The following is a 17,411-nucleotide window of genomic DNA, read 5'->3' as shown; positions in this document are numbered from 1 at the left end:
AAAAATTTTAACTCGAAAAATGACAGTACCCCATTCTACTGGAAAAAGCATTCACTAGCAGTCCTGTCAGAATCTTTCACCAGCTCCCTGGCCTTGAGCTAGTTACTTCTTTGGGCCTGTTTCAACAAGAGCCCCTGGCAGCTCACATTAGGGAGCCCACAGCCACCGTGTGAATGCCGGGGACCACGGACTCTGTGATATCCGGTGCCCTCTCCACTTCCACTCCTCTCAGCCACACCAGCCACGCTGCAGCTCATCAAGCTTGTCGAACTCACAGTGAATGCCCCAGGGCCTTTGTACCTGCTGGTCCCGGTCTAGGATGCTCACCCACTTCATGGCCCCACAGCCAGCTCTTCATTCAGGTCTCAGGTCAAACACCACCTCCTGAGAGAAGCCCCAGCACAGTCCCAGTGACAGTAGCCACCTTCACCCCTTGGTCTTATTTTAAAATATCCCCATTTTCAGATCGTTCATTTCAGCACCAAAAAAAAAAAGAAAGATTTAAAAAAATCATCCCCATTTGGTCCTTTCCCAGCAGTGGTCACCACATGGCCTGTGAGCCAAATCCAGCCCATCCCCTGCTTTTGTACGGCCCATGAGCTGAGCATAGTGTTTACATTTTTAAATGGTTGGAAAAAAATCAAAATATGTTGATGACCAGGGTACACCCGAGCCACGCTGAGGTCTCACGCTGCCCACGCCACTCTCGTAAGCGCAGGTCCCCACCCTAGCCACAGGAAGACTGTCCCCTCCCCTCTTACTGTCTTGCAAAGACCGACCAGGATTTCCCTTCTCGTTGGCATGGCCCTGTCAATAAATTCCAAGGAACCGGACTTCCCAGGAAAAGCGCCCACTGGGGGCCCCTATTTATCATGTGCCCACCACCTGTGGAGATGTCCTTGACCTCCTGTGCTGGGTCATGCAGACCGGACACGGCCATCCCGACCCAATGGAAAACTGCAAATTTGAGGACGACCAAGCCATTTTTCCAAAAACAGTTTAATTAAAAAAAGGTGAAGAATCTGAAAAAACCGGGGGCGGGGGAGGGGCGGAACCCAAAAGAGCATACGGTGCGAGTCCAATGGCTCAGTCACAAAGAAACACCATCATCAAAAAAGATATTTAAGTTTAATACAAATTTTATACAAAGAAAATGTGAAAAAATACTTCCATATGCTAAAAGCAATTATGCTTCACAAATAAGGCCAGCTAGGCTATTTTTTTTTTTTTGACAACTGCAATTCACAAATGTTCTTTCTCTCTTTTTCTTCTAATACTCTCTGTGTAGTTCTTCTCTAATATGGGTAACTAGCTGGAAACTGTACACAGTTCGCATCCTCTTATCAACAACGAAGAGAAAGGAAACAGGACTAAAATGTACAACAGAATGTACTGGAATGATATCGTACAATTAATTTTCTCATATACATACATCACCTTTTGCTTTGTTCAATGCTTTTTGTTTTACACAACATACAAAATGGTACTACGGTATGCGTAGTGTAACAGCACGGCTGGTGTCTGGCTTTCTCTCACACTGCCTTTGTTTCATGCTTACATAAAAACGTAAAATTCCATCGTATAAATAATACATACATGCTTCACCCCAGACTCAAATGTCCTCTGCGTGCATCTTGCCTTTGAGGGCTCGCTTCCACGAAGCAGGCATCGCTTACCAAGTATGTGTGAGTGTGTTTAAAAAGGAATCACAAAGCAAAGCGAAGACTTCTCTTTGTTTCAGAGCTTATGACCCTTCACGCATTCTCCGTCCTCTCCCGCGGAGGAGCTGAGCGGGGCTGGTTTCCGTCTTCTGTAAACAAGGACCTTGTTTCTTCCCTTTTAGGAGTAGTCGTCACTGAAACCACACAAAAGAAACTGGCTTCTCCAGGTGTCCTTCCGGTCCAGAGAGCTCGCATTCTGTAACATAGGAACGTAGTAGCTGAAAGGGGCCGACGGCTCGATGGGAGGTGCCCACGACAGCACAGCGTCTGCCGGACTCCCGGTCCTGATGCGCTGCGTACGGACGCCTGAACGCCACGGCTCGCATCCCCCCCGCGGGGGCCACGGACGAGGATCTGCGCGCCACAGCGACCCCAGAGCCCGGGCTCCACGCCGCGGTGACAGAGGGGCTGACTAACCGTCCCTGCTCCAACGTCTAAACATTCTTTTCTTTGTTGGGTTTATTTTTTTTTTAATTGTTTTTCTTTTTCTCTTTTTTTATAAGTTAAAGTCAATACAAATATAAAAAGGGCAAGGGACTCTAGGTTCAAGGACATCCACAAATTGTACATTATTTACACCTAAAGCATAGGTTTCGCGTGGGCCCAGCGGTCCTCAGTCGATGCTAACGCCGGACGCCATGTAGTGTGGCTGCCCTCTGAGCCGAGGGCAGAGGCCAAGTCCGCGTGCCTGGCGCTCTCCAGTCTCAAGGTGGCTGCTCTCCCGTCTCACGTTTCTTTGCTGCTTCCTATTGCCCTGGTGTCTGGTTTTTTTTTCCTCCACGGCGTGGGTGGCTTGTGTCGTGACTTGTCCCTAGTCCCAGAAGGTGTCCAGCCGAGACTCTTTCGGGAGGAGGCTCTTCGAACTGGGGCCGGCGTTGTGTTCGGAGCGAGCGGGTCCTCGCTTCTCGTCACCGCCGCTCCAGCAACCAGACTTACTGCTCCGGGAATGGTCTGCAGAAGAAAAGCAACAGAGGGGGATGTTGAGCGTTCCCGCCAGCTCCACCGAGGCCCAAGTGCCCGGCCACCGGGCTGGCGCCTCCCCTGCGGGCCGCCGCTCTGCCCTCTCCCCTGGGCAGCCGCCCAGGGCCGCCGCCCGCTGCCCTCCGTGGGGGGGTCACCAGAGTGCAAAGGCAGACGACTTATTGTTTTAGGGTTCAACGGCTGATTACAAGAACAGTAGGTGGTCACGTTGTGGAGAATCAAGACTGGTGAGGAAGGTACGGACGTGCCAAGGCGGGCAGTTCTTACGCGGTACCTGGAACCGTGCACCCGTATTACACGGCGGGTCAACACCAAGCACCCCTCGGACGCTTCTGCGTCCAAGCTCGGCTGCTGGAAAGAGGCACCGAAATCTGGCATTCGATTTACTTCTATTATGGAGTTTCTTTAGTCGATTTACAGAAAAACTGAAAAACAGACTATATAACGAAACCACCTGATGGAGAGGATCACCAAAGAGAAGTAGCAAGGGCCAGAATGGTTAAGTCCAGCTAAAAACAGACCCACGGACTCCCAGCAAGGACAGGCTGGTCACGGAAGGACACAGAGCCAGAGGTAAGACCGAGGATGGCTTCGAGGACGTGTGTACCACAGTGGCCAGAGGAAGCCAGGAGGAAGTTGAAGGAGGAGCAAAACGAGGGGTCTGTAAGCCGCCGCACAGCTCAGCTCAGGCAGGCGTGGCTGACGGTGAGAGACCCATCAGGGCACCGCCGAGACCCTATCACACCCTGGATTGTCTGCCAAGTTCAGAGGGCTGGAACGGAACTTTGTTTTTAAATCTCTTGAGATGTGATGCTAATATTTAATTCAAAGAAGCCAACTGTCAAGCCCAGAGACAGAACGAGGATGAGTGAGGAAGGGACCCGATCAGAGCCGGGGTGTGTTTCTCACCACCTGGTAACAAGGAATGCATGTGTTTAGTCCTATGTTTGGGTTTTGGAAGATACGTAATGAAGAGAAAGATAAAAATCTCCGAAGTAATGTGTTCACCCAGGAGAGACTTCTTTTTAACCATCTACATCAGTCACCAAGGGGGGGCGGTATTCAGGCAGAGAGAACTGGGGTCAAAGGCTAGTCTTCCCAAGAGTCCTGAATCCACCTGCTCTGACTCCTCCTTCCCTATTCGTGAAACCTGCACGAGAGGTTCTTCAGGAAGGTCTCGGGGGACTGATGCAGCTGGTCGTCATCCAACACGAGAAAATCCCACAACACGGTAGTCAGGTGAAGGCCGGCCAGCCACGTGTCTCTGCAGGACCCAGCTCCTCAGCTAACGGGACCCACGGCACTGGCTGTTACGGCCAATCACTGCAGGGGAGAATGGGTATTACCCTAGGACCCTTTCTGAAAAACAAGGGTCATCCCTTCCAGAAGTTCTCGTTCCCTACTGCGGTTTTCAACGGCCATGCGAGGCACAGCTAAGACTCGCAAAAAGGCAAAGCAAGACCCATCAATCAGAAAACAAAAGACACGCCCACAAAGAGAAACGCACGCACGTACATGCTGTCTGCAGGCCCGGAACGATTCCTGGCAGCTTTGGGGACACGGGGTCCTACTTCCCCTTGTGGGCTGGGTAGCTGGGGCGCGGGCTGCCGGGCAGTGGCGCTTGGGGCATCGGCAGGCTGCTGGCCGCACCTGCCGGGAACCGAAGAGCTGGCCCAGGTAGCCTCGGAGTCCATCAGGGAGCCCGGGGGGCCACAACCCAAGCACCTGCTACTTGTGCTCGTCGACAGGCCGCCTGCCGTTCTCAGAACCGTGAGCTCTTTTATCCACCTCGCCCTTCTCCAACCAGAGGCATTCACAGGGGCCTAGCGCTTTTTTACTGTGCGTGTGAAACTGTGGGCAGGGCCACTGGCCGCAGCGCGGCGTGATGACTGGGGGATAAGGTCCACAAGGACATAAAAGCAACTCTGGGAGCCACGAATTCTACAGCATGTTGAAAGCACAATTCTCAGAACCACTAGCTCTGCCGGCAGCCGAATTCAACCAGAGAAGCGGGGGGCCAGAACCACACTAAGGCACAGAGCAGCACCCAAGGGACCCGGATTATGGAGGGCCTATCGTAACTCCTCTACCACCAAGGCTGCCTGAGGACGGGCCCGGTGGGGACGACGAGGAAGGCACCGTCGTCAGGACTGGGCAAGGGGCTACAGAGGAGGTTTGGAGGGGCCAACATCCTCCTCCACGATGACGGGACCCCAACAAATAACATCTGAAACCAAAGGGTCAAAAATTAGTGACAGGGAAGGGCTTTCAATGACATAAGGGGTACGGTGAAGAGTTTGGTGTGGAAATAATGGAAGGTAGGACAAAAGGACAAAACAGTAACTCCAGGAGAAGGTACAGCTGTGCCCCAATGGACATATAATCCCGGCAGCCCAAGCGCCTTGGCAACAAAAGGCAAGCTCAGGACGGCGGGAACCGGCCTCGAAGTCTCCGGCTCAGCCGCCAGACACCAGCGAGAAGACCGTACTGCGTTTAGGGACTCAGCCTTGAGGACAGGAGGTCACAGCAGAGCAGAGGGCGGGCTGGACAGGGCCGGAGGAGGAGGGGTGACAGGGGAGGGGGACCGCCAAGAGAGGGGACGCCTTCTCCAGCTGACAGAACCAGAACCAAAGAGTGCGCATTGCATCTGACCCAGGGAATCCCTAGGGCACGTCAACGGTGACATAGGTCATCAGGGAGGAGGGGAAGGAGAGAGGTCATCGAGGAGCCCAACTCTCATCTTCTAAACCCGGAAACCAACAAGCAATATTGAAAACTAACGTCCAGAAACAGAAGGACAGGGAAATACGTTATTTGTACGTAAGGAAGTAAGTACCAGATACATCAGTGGGGACCGGGCCTAGAACGGTCCTTCTCTGTACGATTTTATTTTCTCTAACTGTATGCGTGTTTTCCTCTAAAATCTCAGTTAAAAGACAAGCAAGCAGCAAGGAAGGGCATCCCCCCTCTAGGGCTTTCTCCCCTCCGACTGCCTCTTGTCCTCACCTGCCCGGTGGCCGGGAGGCACTCTGAGCTCAGGAGCCCCCAGGGTTGCAGAGCCCACTTCCCTCCCCGAGATCCCACCTGCACAGCCGCCAATGCCAAGAGCCAGCAGAAGTTACATGCAACGTACGAGGAATTCAAAGGGGCAGCAAACAAGCCAGTCTTTCTGCTTTCGCACAACCACCAGCACAAACCATTTTGTGACAAACAGAGGAAAATGATAAGACGCAAGTCTGTTGTCCTGACCAGGCCTCCAGGCACCTCCCGCTCGTGTCCCGCCCGCTCCCGCTCCAGGATGTCGTGGCAACACTGCCTGAAAATACTCTTCTTCCTCCAGCCTCTGACACTGAGCTCCGGGGTGCTCCCCCCCCTTTGCTAACATGCCTCCCCTCCAGCCTCGTCCCAGGTCCTAAAAGTATGGACACCTCCCAAGAGAAGCCCCGGGTGCACCTCTTTCTTTAGCCAGGACTCGCCAAGACGGTCCCTTCTGCTGGGGCGATCCTGGGACTCTGACCAATCCCGTCTTTGTGAGACAAGGTCTCAAAACGCAGTTTAGAATTTAAGACGTCTCCAGTCATTCATGGCTCAGAGCTCAATGGTGACCGCACCGCGACAGACCACACAGCGTGAACGCAGGAGCATGTGAGAAAGCGAGAGAGACGGGACGGAACAACTTTCGACAGACATCTAGCTGGGCCGGGAGGAGACAGTCCAGTATGCAGCCACTGGCCACACGATGCTATTTAAATAAAGTAGAGGAACACACTAACTTCTGTCCCTCAGTCTCATCAGCCACAGCTCGAGGGGCCGGCAGCCAGGCGTGCAAGCGGCTGCCATAGGGAACGGTGCAGGCGGAGAACGCCGTTGCTGCAGAATGTTCTGGGGGCAGCACTGCTCTAGGGGGAGGTGCAGGGTGTCAAGCAAGGAACCTGGAAGTACAGGAGGATGTTTAAATGCCACAGGAAGGGGGCGCCTGGGTGGCTCAGTCAGTGAGGCGTCCGACTCAATTTCAGCTCAGGTCATGATCTTAGGGTCGCGAGATCGAGCTCCACGTCGGGCTCCGTGCTCAATAGGGAGTCGGCTTGGGGATTCTCTCTCTCCCTCTCCCTTTGCCCCTCCCCCTAACTCATGTGATCTCTCTCTCTCTCTCTCTCAAATAAATAAATCTTTAAAGATAGATAGACAGACAGACAGACAGCTAACTGCCATGGGAAGGAAGCAACTGAAAGTAAGACCTGTGTCTCCAACAGGACAGGGAGGGCAAGGCAAGCACAGCTGAAGGAAGGTTTCAAGGCCGAGGGGCTAGAAGGGAGGGGAGCAGCGCCTGGCTGTGCACCTCTGAGGAACAGGCGAGGCCACGTGCTGTCAGTGACGGTGGAGGGGGGGGGGAGGTCTGAAACAGAGCAGAGAACTCTGGAAGCTGCCCTTGTGGAGAGTGGGAACAGGCTGCCATGCGACGATCAGGTCAGATCAACAGGCAAATGGCAACGCCTGCTTCTGAGGCTCGTGGTCAAGATGTGCGTGTGTGCGTGGTAGAACGAGCGTGTCCCCCTGCACGACCTTCTCGGCTGAGCACTAACGCTCAGGTGCAGGCGAGTAAAGGACAGACGGCTGGGGTTTGTCCAAGATGGCGTTCTGCCGAACGGACATACCGGGAAGACCAGGAGGCACGGGAGGCTGGGTTACATGAGCAAGGGTGCTGCTGAAATGAGCCATGGGATCGAAGCTGGGGAAGGAGGAAGGCAGTGGGACGGCAGTGAAGAAAGCAAAGAGTTAGTAGGTCTGGAAGCAGGGGTGGAAGGGAGAGGCCACACCCACAGCCCTGACTTTCCCCAGGCATCAGTGCCTTCTTAGTTGAGCCATACAAAACTGCCGACATTCAACTATTTTTGACTTACAATTTCATACGGGTCAACCTAAGTATTCCCAGCGCCGTGGGTGAGAGCACGTCTGAGTCTGAGAAATCGGGACTCAAGTCCTGGCTCTGACACTTGCTCACTCACAGTTACTTGTGCATGTGACCTGACTTCTCATGGCCTCGACATCCTCATCTGCATAATGGAAACAGTCACTTCTCTCACAGAAGCTGGGAATAAATGCGAGAAGAAGCCCAACTGCTTCACGCTCTTCCGTGAGCATCGATTAAGCGCTCTTCTGACTTCCCCTGAAGCTCTAGGAAGATGGGCGCTGGCTGCCTTCTTCACCCCTACATCCCCAGCCCTAGCCAGGACCTGGCCCCAGAGACACCCGACAAGTTCTGATGCACCTCCGATGACTTGCAAACGGCCTAGTGCCGTGCACCCACCAAGAACTCAAGCAGAATGCAGGATCCTGCCCTCTCTCCCCCTCCCCTGTCCCGTCCCCAGACTCCTCAGGGGTTATTGTCTGCCCCCAACCCACGCAGTACCAAGTCACCAGCACCTTCGGGGGCTCCTGGCCTCCTCTCTCCAATGTGAACCATCCTTTCCACCCACTTGGGACACCCGTGTGCTTCAGGTCAGGGGTCTGCCAACAATGGGCCCAGGGGCCCAATCCACCCTGGTGCCTGAATTTTCTACTACAGATTGTCCTTGGAGCACAGCCACACTCGTGCGCAACTCACGAACCGAACATATTATCCACGTGCTTCATCCTACGAGGGCAGAGCTCAACAGCTGTGACACAGACCGCAGGGCCCGCAACGCCTAAAACAGTCACTCTCTGACCTTTTACAGAAAGTCGGCCAGCCCCTGGGCTGGGTAAGCCCTCATCACCTCAGATGTGCGATAGGACGTGTGCCCCAACCAAGTTCCTGCGTGCAGTCGTCCTCGCTGCACCAGACTGAGCAGTCAGTGTCCCCAGGGCTGCGCTGAGCCCGCTTCCCTGCCCCAAAACTTGAACAGTGCCCCCCCATCCTTAGCGCCGCTCCCCCACCCTGGCCTTTCTCACACCACCTTCACAATTCCAACACAGCCACAGTCCTAACAGACGGCTTATTCCACGTTCTTAGTCTAAGCTCACTTTACACTAAAAAAAAAAAAAAAAAAAACAAAACAGAAATTTAAAATCACTACCTGCATCACTGACAGAAAATCGACAATACTTGCCACAGACAGAGGGCAACTCTACAAATAAACATAATGAAAACCAAATTGTACTATGAACTTCTAGATAGATACCAAGTCTGCTCTTCGTTAAAAGGAGAAACCAGAAAATATCAGGTGCGAAAGGCTTCTTAGCACTAAACTGAACTGTTCTTGGGGGTTCAGTCAGAGGACTGGAGGGAAGGGAGTGGGGAACGACTTTTTCAACAGGCAGTTCGATCGTATTTAATCCCAGGTTCACCTTCTCCCTTAAGTCGGCTCAAGCCACTCCCTCTTACCCCCTTCCCTCAATCTGAACCCCACTCCCCAGGCCCTCCGAGAAACCCTCCCCAGCTACGGGTGCTCACAACGGACCTCACTTCCTCCTCCATGCCCTGAGTACATGGAAGGGAAGGACCATGTCTGGTTTTCAGCTAAAGAGAATCATTCAGCAGAAACAAAGATCCTGGAGCTAAGGGACCCTGAATTAAGCAAACTGTCCTCAATGGGGCACCTTCTGTGAACCCTCTGGAATCACCCAAAATTGGTTTAGGAGGGGGCAGGAAAATGACCCTTCAGGCTAGAATGGAGGACAGCTCATACCCCAAAAAAGAGAAAAACTAAAAACGTAGTCCCAGAAAATACCCCAAAATGGCCTACCAGGTTATTCCTCAAGAGGAAAGATTTTTACAGAAAGATCACCCACCTAAAAATTTTCTATTCTCTAAAGTCTCACGTGCCCTTGCCCACGAAATGCGGGCGTTGGGATGTCAGAAATAGAGTTCCAGATGGTTTTCGCTCACTGTGGTCATTTCCCTGAGGGCAAAAGGACTGCTCGACCTAACGCACACCTTCTACCCCACCCCAGGTCAGCAACAGAACCCTCCTTTTGAATGAAGTTTTATGTGGAACCCCATTAAATGAAAACCCAGGGAAAAACTGATCAGTTTGGAGAGGTGCCTGAAAGCTGCCTTGCCCGGCCACTCCCTCACCCCCCAATGACCTGCCCGGGGCACCCCCAAAGATCCCTAAGGATCCACAGTGTTTGGAAAACCACTGCCCTAAACCCTTGAAGTTCTCCCTGAGAAAATGGCTTCCCCTCTGCCCGTGAGGAATTGTGAGAGCACCGTTCACCCACCAGGGGGCAACATACCAGAGCCTTGGTTGGAGCCTAAGAGAATGGAGGAGGGCGTCTCCCTGGAGCCAGAAAGGTCGAGGGTCTAAAAATACAAAAAGAGAGAGATGGACACAAGGCACGGGGGCCAATGTAGCCCCCCAGGGAAGCCTAGGGATCCATGGGGGTGCTCATCACTGCCCCCAAGGCACCTCTGTGCCCTCTGCCTGGTGTGCGCAGGCAGGGGGGGCCAGGTCAGCTGGGGTGGCCCTACGCCTGTGCTCGGTCTCCCAGAATGGACAGGCTGGAACACAGTAATGGGGTGGCCCCTTACTCAACTCTACAGCCTTAGCTTCTAGAACATTCACTGTTTCCTCAACTTCCTTCACTGACCTGCCTACCCTCCAGAGTTCCGCCCACATCCAAAAAGGAGGTATATGACTTCAAAGGATTATCCAGCTCACTTTTATTTCACATGAACCCCTTACCAGGCAATATTATCAATGAAATCAAAGGGTGTGGATGGCATAAGGACTTACTCTTTTCCTAATACACATTGAAATAAATACATAATGACTACAAATGTAAAACATTGTCAATGTGCCACCGAAAATAACTTTTACATACAATCCATGTGACATACGACCACACACGGGGAACTAGGAGGTGCAACCTTTGCTTTCCAATATGGCAGCTACTAGCTTGATGTGACTATTTATATTTAAATTAATTAAAATTAAAATTGAAGTGTGAGTCTTTGCTCACACCAGCCAGGGTTCAAGCGCTCAACAGCCACATGTGGCTAGTGGATACCACGCTGGGCAGAGCAGACACAGAACATTTCCATCATCACAGAAGGTTCTACTGGACAACACTGTTGTAAACTTTGAGAGTCCCCGGAGAGCAGCTGCCAAGTCGCACAAATGTCCACTCGGGCTCCACGTCCCTGTCCCGGCCCGCATGCCCACTGGTGAAAAGCAGCTCTGCTACGACTGTCACCCCCAGCAGCAGTCTGACTGCCCTGACCACCTTGCAGCAAACCTCCTACCACATGGGACTTGCAGAGGTGGCAGGCGTGGGGACAGGTGTGGAGACTCCGCGTGGCCCAGAGTGTTGGTGTCACTGGCCAAAGGCGAGCGGCTACTCACCGACCCGCTGTCCTTGCTCTTCTCTGCTGACGTCTCCTTGTCTTTCGAGGTGCTGGCTGTTTCCGTAGGGGCTGCCTGGGTGCTGGAAGAGCTCCCCTGCGATGACTTGTTTAGTGTTTCTGTGTTCACCTCGGCATCTGCTTCCTGCTGAGGAGCCGTAGCTGGGGGAAAGGAAGAGAGAAGCCGCGTGTGAGCCGAGTGCCGCAGCTTCCAGAACAGCAGGAAGCCCCACTCTGCATGAGGCCCCACGCAACTATGACCCACCCGCCACCCGTAACAGGGGCAGCTGCTGTGCAGCCCCACTCAGGGGCTTTTCCAGTTTTCCAGATGCTGAAATTCCAGACTCAGTGTGAAAATAGGTGAATTTTTGACAGTTCATTAATTCAAGTTTTATGAAGTCATTCTGGAGACGAAAGCATGATGGTGTGGAACAGATGAAGCCCGTCAGCAGAGCCCCTGTCACCACGGATCTAGAATTACTCATTCCATAACTTCTCACGTTAGACCTATTTTAGCCCCGTGGACTCGCCTGCTTCTAAAGCAAGGTGGGGACGTCCACATGAAGAACACCACGGTGTCTCAGGCAGAGAGTATCCGGACATGGCAGAAGCTTAGAACACCTGAGAGGAAGTTCAGAAAGACGGGCATCATAATGCCACGAATAAAGAAAACTGAAGGACACTTTGGCCATCTTGTAAGAGTAGCAGCAAAAGGCTCATCAGATACATTCCAAAACTTAGGAGAATTTAACCACTGCAAGAAGAGATTTAAAAAGTAGCCATTAAGTCGACATCTCCCTAAAGGTTAAAGAACCCAGCAATGGATGAGTCAATGCTGCCTTTTTAAAATAACGAAATAATAGAAGATCTGTCTAAGCAGGAGTTGGCATACTAGCGCCACTTATCTGTGTCAATAAAGTTTTATTGGCACAATGCCACACACACCACTTACATATTGTCTAGGACTGCCTTCTCCCCAAATCAGCACAATGGAGCAGCTGCAACACACCCCACGGCCCACAAACCCAAAAGTCTTTACTCTGTGGACCTTCACGGAAAATGTTTGCCAACCCTTGGCCTTGGGAGTGCGTCTCAATCCTATCATTCACATTATCACCTTCAAAAAGTTTGCCAGTCTAACAGACACACTACCTTATTAATTATGTAATTTTTAATTAAATGAATTCTTTAGAACAGAGGCTTTGGGGGCACCTACGTGGCCCAGTGAGTTAAGCGTCCAACTCTTGATTTCGACTCGGGTCATGATCTCAGGGCCGTGAGACGGAGCCCTGAATTGGGCTCTGTGCTGAGCGGAGCCTGCTGAACATTCTCTCTCTCCCGCTGTCTCTACCCCTTCCCCGCTCGCGCTCGCTCTCAAAGAAAAGAGGCTTTTAACTCTAAGCATATAAAGCTAACAGAAAAATAAGCTAACTGTAAAAATTAATTTCTAAAATATTACTAATAAATTCTAGCTAAACAGTGTGTTCTGCTAGAGGCACCCAGCCTGGGGGCTGCTTGTTCTCGACTAGAAAGAGAGGACAAAGATTAGCTCCAAACCAACACCTTTCCCTTCCCATGAGAACTGGGAATCCATGTTACTTCAAGCTAGGAGTCCGGTATTTAGAAGCAGGATTTCTCAACTTAAGTACAATTGGCCCTTTTGGGCCAGATCGTTCGCCGTCATGGGCGGGACAGTCTTGTGCACTGTAGGGAGCTTGGCGGTATCCCTGGCCTCTCCCCTCCGGATGTCAGTAGCGCCCACCTCGGTTAGGACAACCACAACTGCGGGCGATCACTCCCAGCATTTTGGGATGGGGCCCAAAGTCACCCCGTTGAGAACCACGACACCTCACATGAAACTACACTCAGCCAAGTAACAGAGAAGAGGCCAGAAGTGCAACACAGCCGGGCCTCACGGGTCAGTAACGTGTCTGCGCGAGACTGGCAAGGACAGGGCACGCCAACCTTGCCACACCAGTCTGCTCGGTGGGCCTGTGGGGGAGCCGAACGCCCACCCCACTGGGGCCAGGACCAGGATGCAGCCCGCACGGCCATACCTGACTGGGTACAGGACTTCATGTGCTCGGGCCAGTGGGCCTGCTGGCAGGGGTAGTCACAATAGCTGGTGTTCCAACAGCAGTAGAAAATGGCCTCCTTCTTGCAGTTGGCACACCACTGCTTCTTCTTGGTCTCGTCCACCGCCTGCTGCTTCTCCAGCTCCAGCTGCTTCTTCACCTCGGCAATGAGCCGGTCCCGCTCCTGCTCCAGGCTCTGCCGCATCTCCGCCATGGTCAGCTCTGACGGGGACAGAAGAGGACACTGCTTCATCACCAGTCCCCCGGCCCAGGGCAGGGAGGCTTTCATACCAGATCAGAAAGACGTCGGGTATGGGTTCCGACAGACACGAGTGCGGATCGTGGCTCAGAGGTGCCTCGGCTGTGCGACCCCCAGGCGAGTAACCTAGCCGGGCTACGCCCAGTATCTGCACCCTTCAAGGGAGCATTCATCACACTGACCTGTGTGTGACGGCGAGGGTCAGGTGCCCAACAGGCAGATAACCAGAGCCCCCCGTGATTCTGTGGGAAGTCCTCAAATAAACCTCGAAGCAATTTCCGCTAAGCTCACTTTGAGCAATATCCTCAGTGTGAGCGTTTCTATCAACCAAATACTTACACAGCACCCAGCATATGCGCGCACGTGCTGTTCTGAGCACCTCGAATCAATTCCCTTCATCTTCATACTAACCCTACTGTAACATCCCTTTCACGGGTAAGGAAACTGAGGCACTATGGCTACTAAGGGCAGAGCTGACACTGGATCTCAGACACACTTTCTATTTCATGTTCGGGGCAATAGATTAAATCTACCACATAGGGCCCTGTGACTGATCATTACGGCTGATCGACTATCAAACTGGCCGTCTATGCCACTTCCTCCTTTCACTTCAGATAAGTTCATGCACAGTTCACCTGGGGGTAACCTGCATGCCAACAGAAAAATAAAGGATCCTTCGATCATTAAAATTCTCTTCCTAAAATTAAACCATGCACACACGCATGCACACACACACCTCTAAAAACACCAGGAAAAGATGGGGGCGCCTGGGGGGCTCAGCCGGTTAAGCGTCTGGCTCTTGATTTCAGCTCAGGTCATGAAATCAGGTCATGAGCCCTGCGTCAGGCTCCGTGCTGGGCGTGGAATCTGCTTAGGATTTCCGCTCTCCCTCTCCCTCTGTTCCTTCCCCACCCTGGCTCTTTCACACATGTGCGATCTCTCGCTCTCTCAAAATTAATTATTCATTAAAATTTTAACACACCAGAAAGAAAATCAACCCCTTGCCCTTCCGCCAGACACAGCGTCTCTGTCCCTTGCAGCGCACTGCCCTCACGGCGCCCCGGGCTCCCCGTTGACGTGAGGGCAGAACGCTGCAAGGGAGAGCCTGCAGACCTCGGCCAGGTCTGGCCCACCTGCATGTTGTCTTGCAAATATGCAGCCAATTATTTTAAAATGGAGAGATTCTGCAAAATAGATGCTCTGACTTCACTAGAGAAACAGGAAGAAGCCACAACATCCAACTAAACTTCCTCTACGGCAACACGCTACGGAGGAGCGGAGGGTTCCTCCCCGCGTGGCCGCGTAAAGGGTTGCGTTTGCGGTGTGCGATGTCACCACCCTCACCTGCGAGCAGGCGGGCACACCTGGACACCCGACAGCTGCCAGCATTCGGACTCTGAGGCTGACCCTACGTGACGGTCCGAAGGAAAACGCTCTACCTCTGGGGGGAAAGCCTTTTAACAGCATGGACACAGACTGTCGGGCCCAAAACAGCACCCAGTCCAAACCAGGGAGCAACACAGTAGCTTCCTCCGCAGTGTGGGGCACACAGGTGTTTGAGACTTTGTTGAAATGCCCAATATTCAACGGGGAGGAAGGAACGTCTGGAGCCACAGTGCCCGGACCTGAATCCTAGCTGTGGGACTCCCAACAGACCTGCTCGACGTGTCTGTGCCTCACTTATGCCTGCTCTTACATCTGGTCCCACGCTCCAGGATTCCGTGGTCTCCCCGGCAGTGGGACATCCCCAAGCGCACTTCAGACTCAGTGCACACCCCGGACCTGCCTCCACAGCTGCAGAGCAGCTCACACCCAACCGTCCTGAGGACGGACCGACCGAGTGGCTGGGCCTCACCCAGGTTGTGCTTCATTTCCGAGAGCTCCTGCTGGTGCAGCCACTGCAGCTTCTCGATCTCAATCCTCAGCCGGCGGATCTGTAACGAGGGGGAGTGGGACTCTCAGACGGCATGTCTGGGTGGCATTCACCAGCAGGGCTCGAAACCTGACCCCCAGCTCTAAGAGTCAATGGCACGCGGTGGATCAGGGCATAAAGCAGCCCGGCTGCTGCAGTCCAGAGAGGTAGGCACCAGTGCGTTACCCCAAACCAAGAGAAATTCTGCTTCTGAAAACCAAATACAGCTGGCCCTTGAACAACATGGGGGAGGGGGGGCTAGGGGTACCAGCTCCCCCACGCAGTCAAAAATCTACATATAACTTTTGACTCCCAAAAACTAATAGCCTACTCTTGACCAGGAAGCCTTACCAAAAACATAAAGAGTTGACGAACACATACATTCTATGTATAAGATACTGTACCCGTAGGATTAAGTAAGCTCCAGAAAAGACAATATTAAGAAAATCACAAGAAGGGAAAATGCATTTGACAGTACTGCTGGAAAAAATCCACATAAAATGGATGAGCAGAGTTCAAACCCATTTTTCAAGGGTCAACAATACACGCAGTCTATCTTTTCCAAGAAATACTGGCTCCAGGAAAAGCCACTTCAAAAGCCCTGTAAAAACGGGGTGCGGGGGGCACAGGGGCTGGCTCAGTTGCTAAAGCATGGTGACCCTTGATCTCAGTGTTGTCTCACGATGGGCAGAGTTTACTTTAAACATGAATGAATGAATGAATGAATGAATGAATGAATGAATAACAAGGACCAGATTTTCTTTTTTTTTTTTTTGACCAGATTTTCATAATAAATTAAAACATAAAAGGTTTGATTAGAACTTTGGTCTAAAAAAATGAAACTAGGGACGCCTGGGGGGGCTCAGTTAAGTGTCTGCCTTCGGCTCAGGTCATGATCCCAGGGTCCTAGGACTGAGCCTGAGCAGGGAGCCTGCTTCTCCCTCTCCCTCTGCGTCCTGCTCCCTTTGCTTGTGTTCTGTCAAATCAATAAATGAATTCTTTAAAAAAAAAAAAAAAAGAAAAGAAAAAAAGAAACTAAAACAAAGACAGCTTTGTTTTATCTCTACCTAACATTTTAGGTAGGATCCACAGTCATTCACCTGAAATTCCAAAGCCTAACATCTCTGGAAAGCAAAGGGTATTTTGGGGAGGGGGTAGTTAATGTTGCAGGGAAGTCATTCAGAGGGGAAAAAATAAAACTCAACCTGACCTGCTATGGGGCTATTCACAGAGTTTGGGGACCACAGCACTTCTCTATGGAGGCGATTTTGCTCTCCCCACTCCCTCCAGGACACTGCAATGTCTGAAGACATCCAGGCTGTCTCACCTGACGGGTGCTACTGCCAACAGTAAGCAGAAGCCAGGGATGCTGAACAGCCAACGACGGACGGGGCAGCCCCCATACCAGAGAATTACCTGGCACAAACGTCAGCAGCGCCGAGGTTGAGAAACCCTGACTTATCCCACGTGCTATAAAGAAGCATGTTTCACAGCAGAAATGGGGGGGGGGGTGCAAATTGCCTCTTTAAATTCTGAAAAATTCCGGCACACATCTGGACCCCAAGGTTTCACACAAGACATTATGGGTCCGTATTTCCAACCACATGCCAATTCTTAAATCGAACAAAAAAACAATGAAAGTATGGGGGGTGCGTTTTTCTAAACCAACATTGTCCCTTGTCTGTGACATCCTTGACCTAATCACAAAGAGGATCACATGAGCAAAATATCTCAGGGGACTCACTGATTCCTCTCAGGACCTCTCTCACATCATTCTCTGTTGAAAGCCTATTAGGAAACTTTCCCAGAGATTCACTCCTCTTCTGAGGGCCTAGCCCTGCCAGGTCCTCGTAGGTCAATGGCCTGCGTGGAATTTCCCAGTCTCCAACATCATTTTGAATGACTTGAAGAAATCCTGCCACTCATCATTTCACCTGGTGACCCTTTCGCATCTGGCTTACCGTGAATTAGCCCAAGGAAGGGAGTTCAAGGTCTATTTTTATAAATGGTTCACTTGGTAAGCGGACAATTTAATGTCTTAACCACTCCATTCCCTAGCCACCACATAACTGTGGAGGCTCTCACAATTCTTGGACAAGGATCACTTGGATAAAAAAAGTCCACAGCTACGGAGAGC

At 52.0% G+C, this 17,411-nt stretch overlaps 1 protein-coding gene across 39 annotated transcripts in view; it reads right to left on the bottom strand.

Moving 5' to 3' along the window:
- Positions 1–2,179: 2,179 nt before the first annotated feature.
- The window catches only part of ZMYND8 (zinc finger MYND-type containing 8), a 120,976-nt gene continuing 105,744 nt past the window's right edge, over positions 2,180–17,411 (bottom strand). For 22 of the 39 annotated variants that reach the window (XM_048222199.2, XM_048222209.2, XM_048222197.2 and 19 more), the window contains 5 exons: positions 15,218–15,296; positions 13,086–13,325; positions 11,030–11,190; positions 9,921–9,987; positions 2,180–2,672 (listed from right to left, as the gene is read on the bottom strand). In XM_048222199.2, the coding sequence (XP_048078156.1) occupies positions 2,533–2,672; positions 9,921–9,987; positions 11,030–11,190; positions 13,086–13,325; positions 15,218–15,296 (687 nt within the window). In that variant the 3' untranslated portion in view covers positions 2,180–2,532. The remainder of the gene's footprint in view (positions 2,673–9,920; positions 9,988–11,029; positions 11,191–13,085; positions 13,326–15,217; positions 15,297–17,411) is intronic. The other 17 variants (XM_026503669.4, XM_048222203.2, XM_044385872.3 and 14 more) reach the window with 1 other exon arrangement.

This window comes from Ursus arctos, unplaced genomic scaffold (genome assembly GCF_023065955.2).
Source record: "Ursus arctos isolate Adak ecotype North America unplaced genomic scaffold, UrsArc2.0 scaffold_16, whole genome shotgun sequence".
Classification (NCBI taxonomy): Eukaryota; Metazoa; Chordata; class Mammalia; order Carnivora; family Ursidae; genus Ursus; species Ursus arctos.
This window is presented reverse-complemented; position numbering and strand designations above follow the sequence as displayed.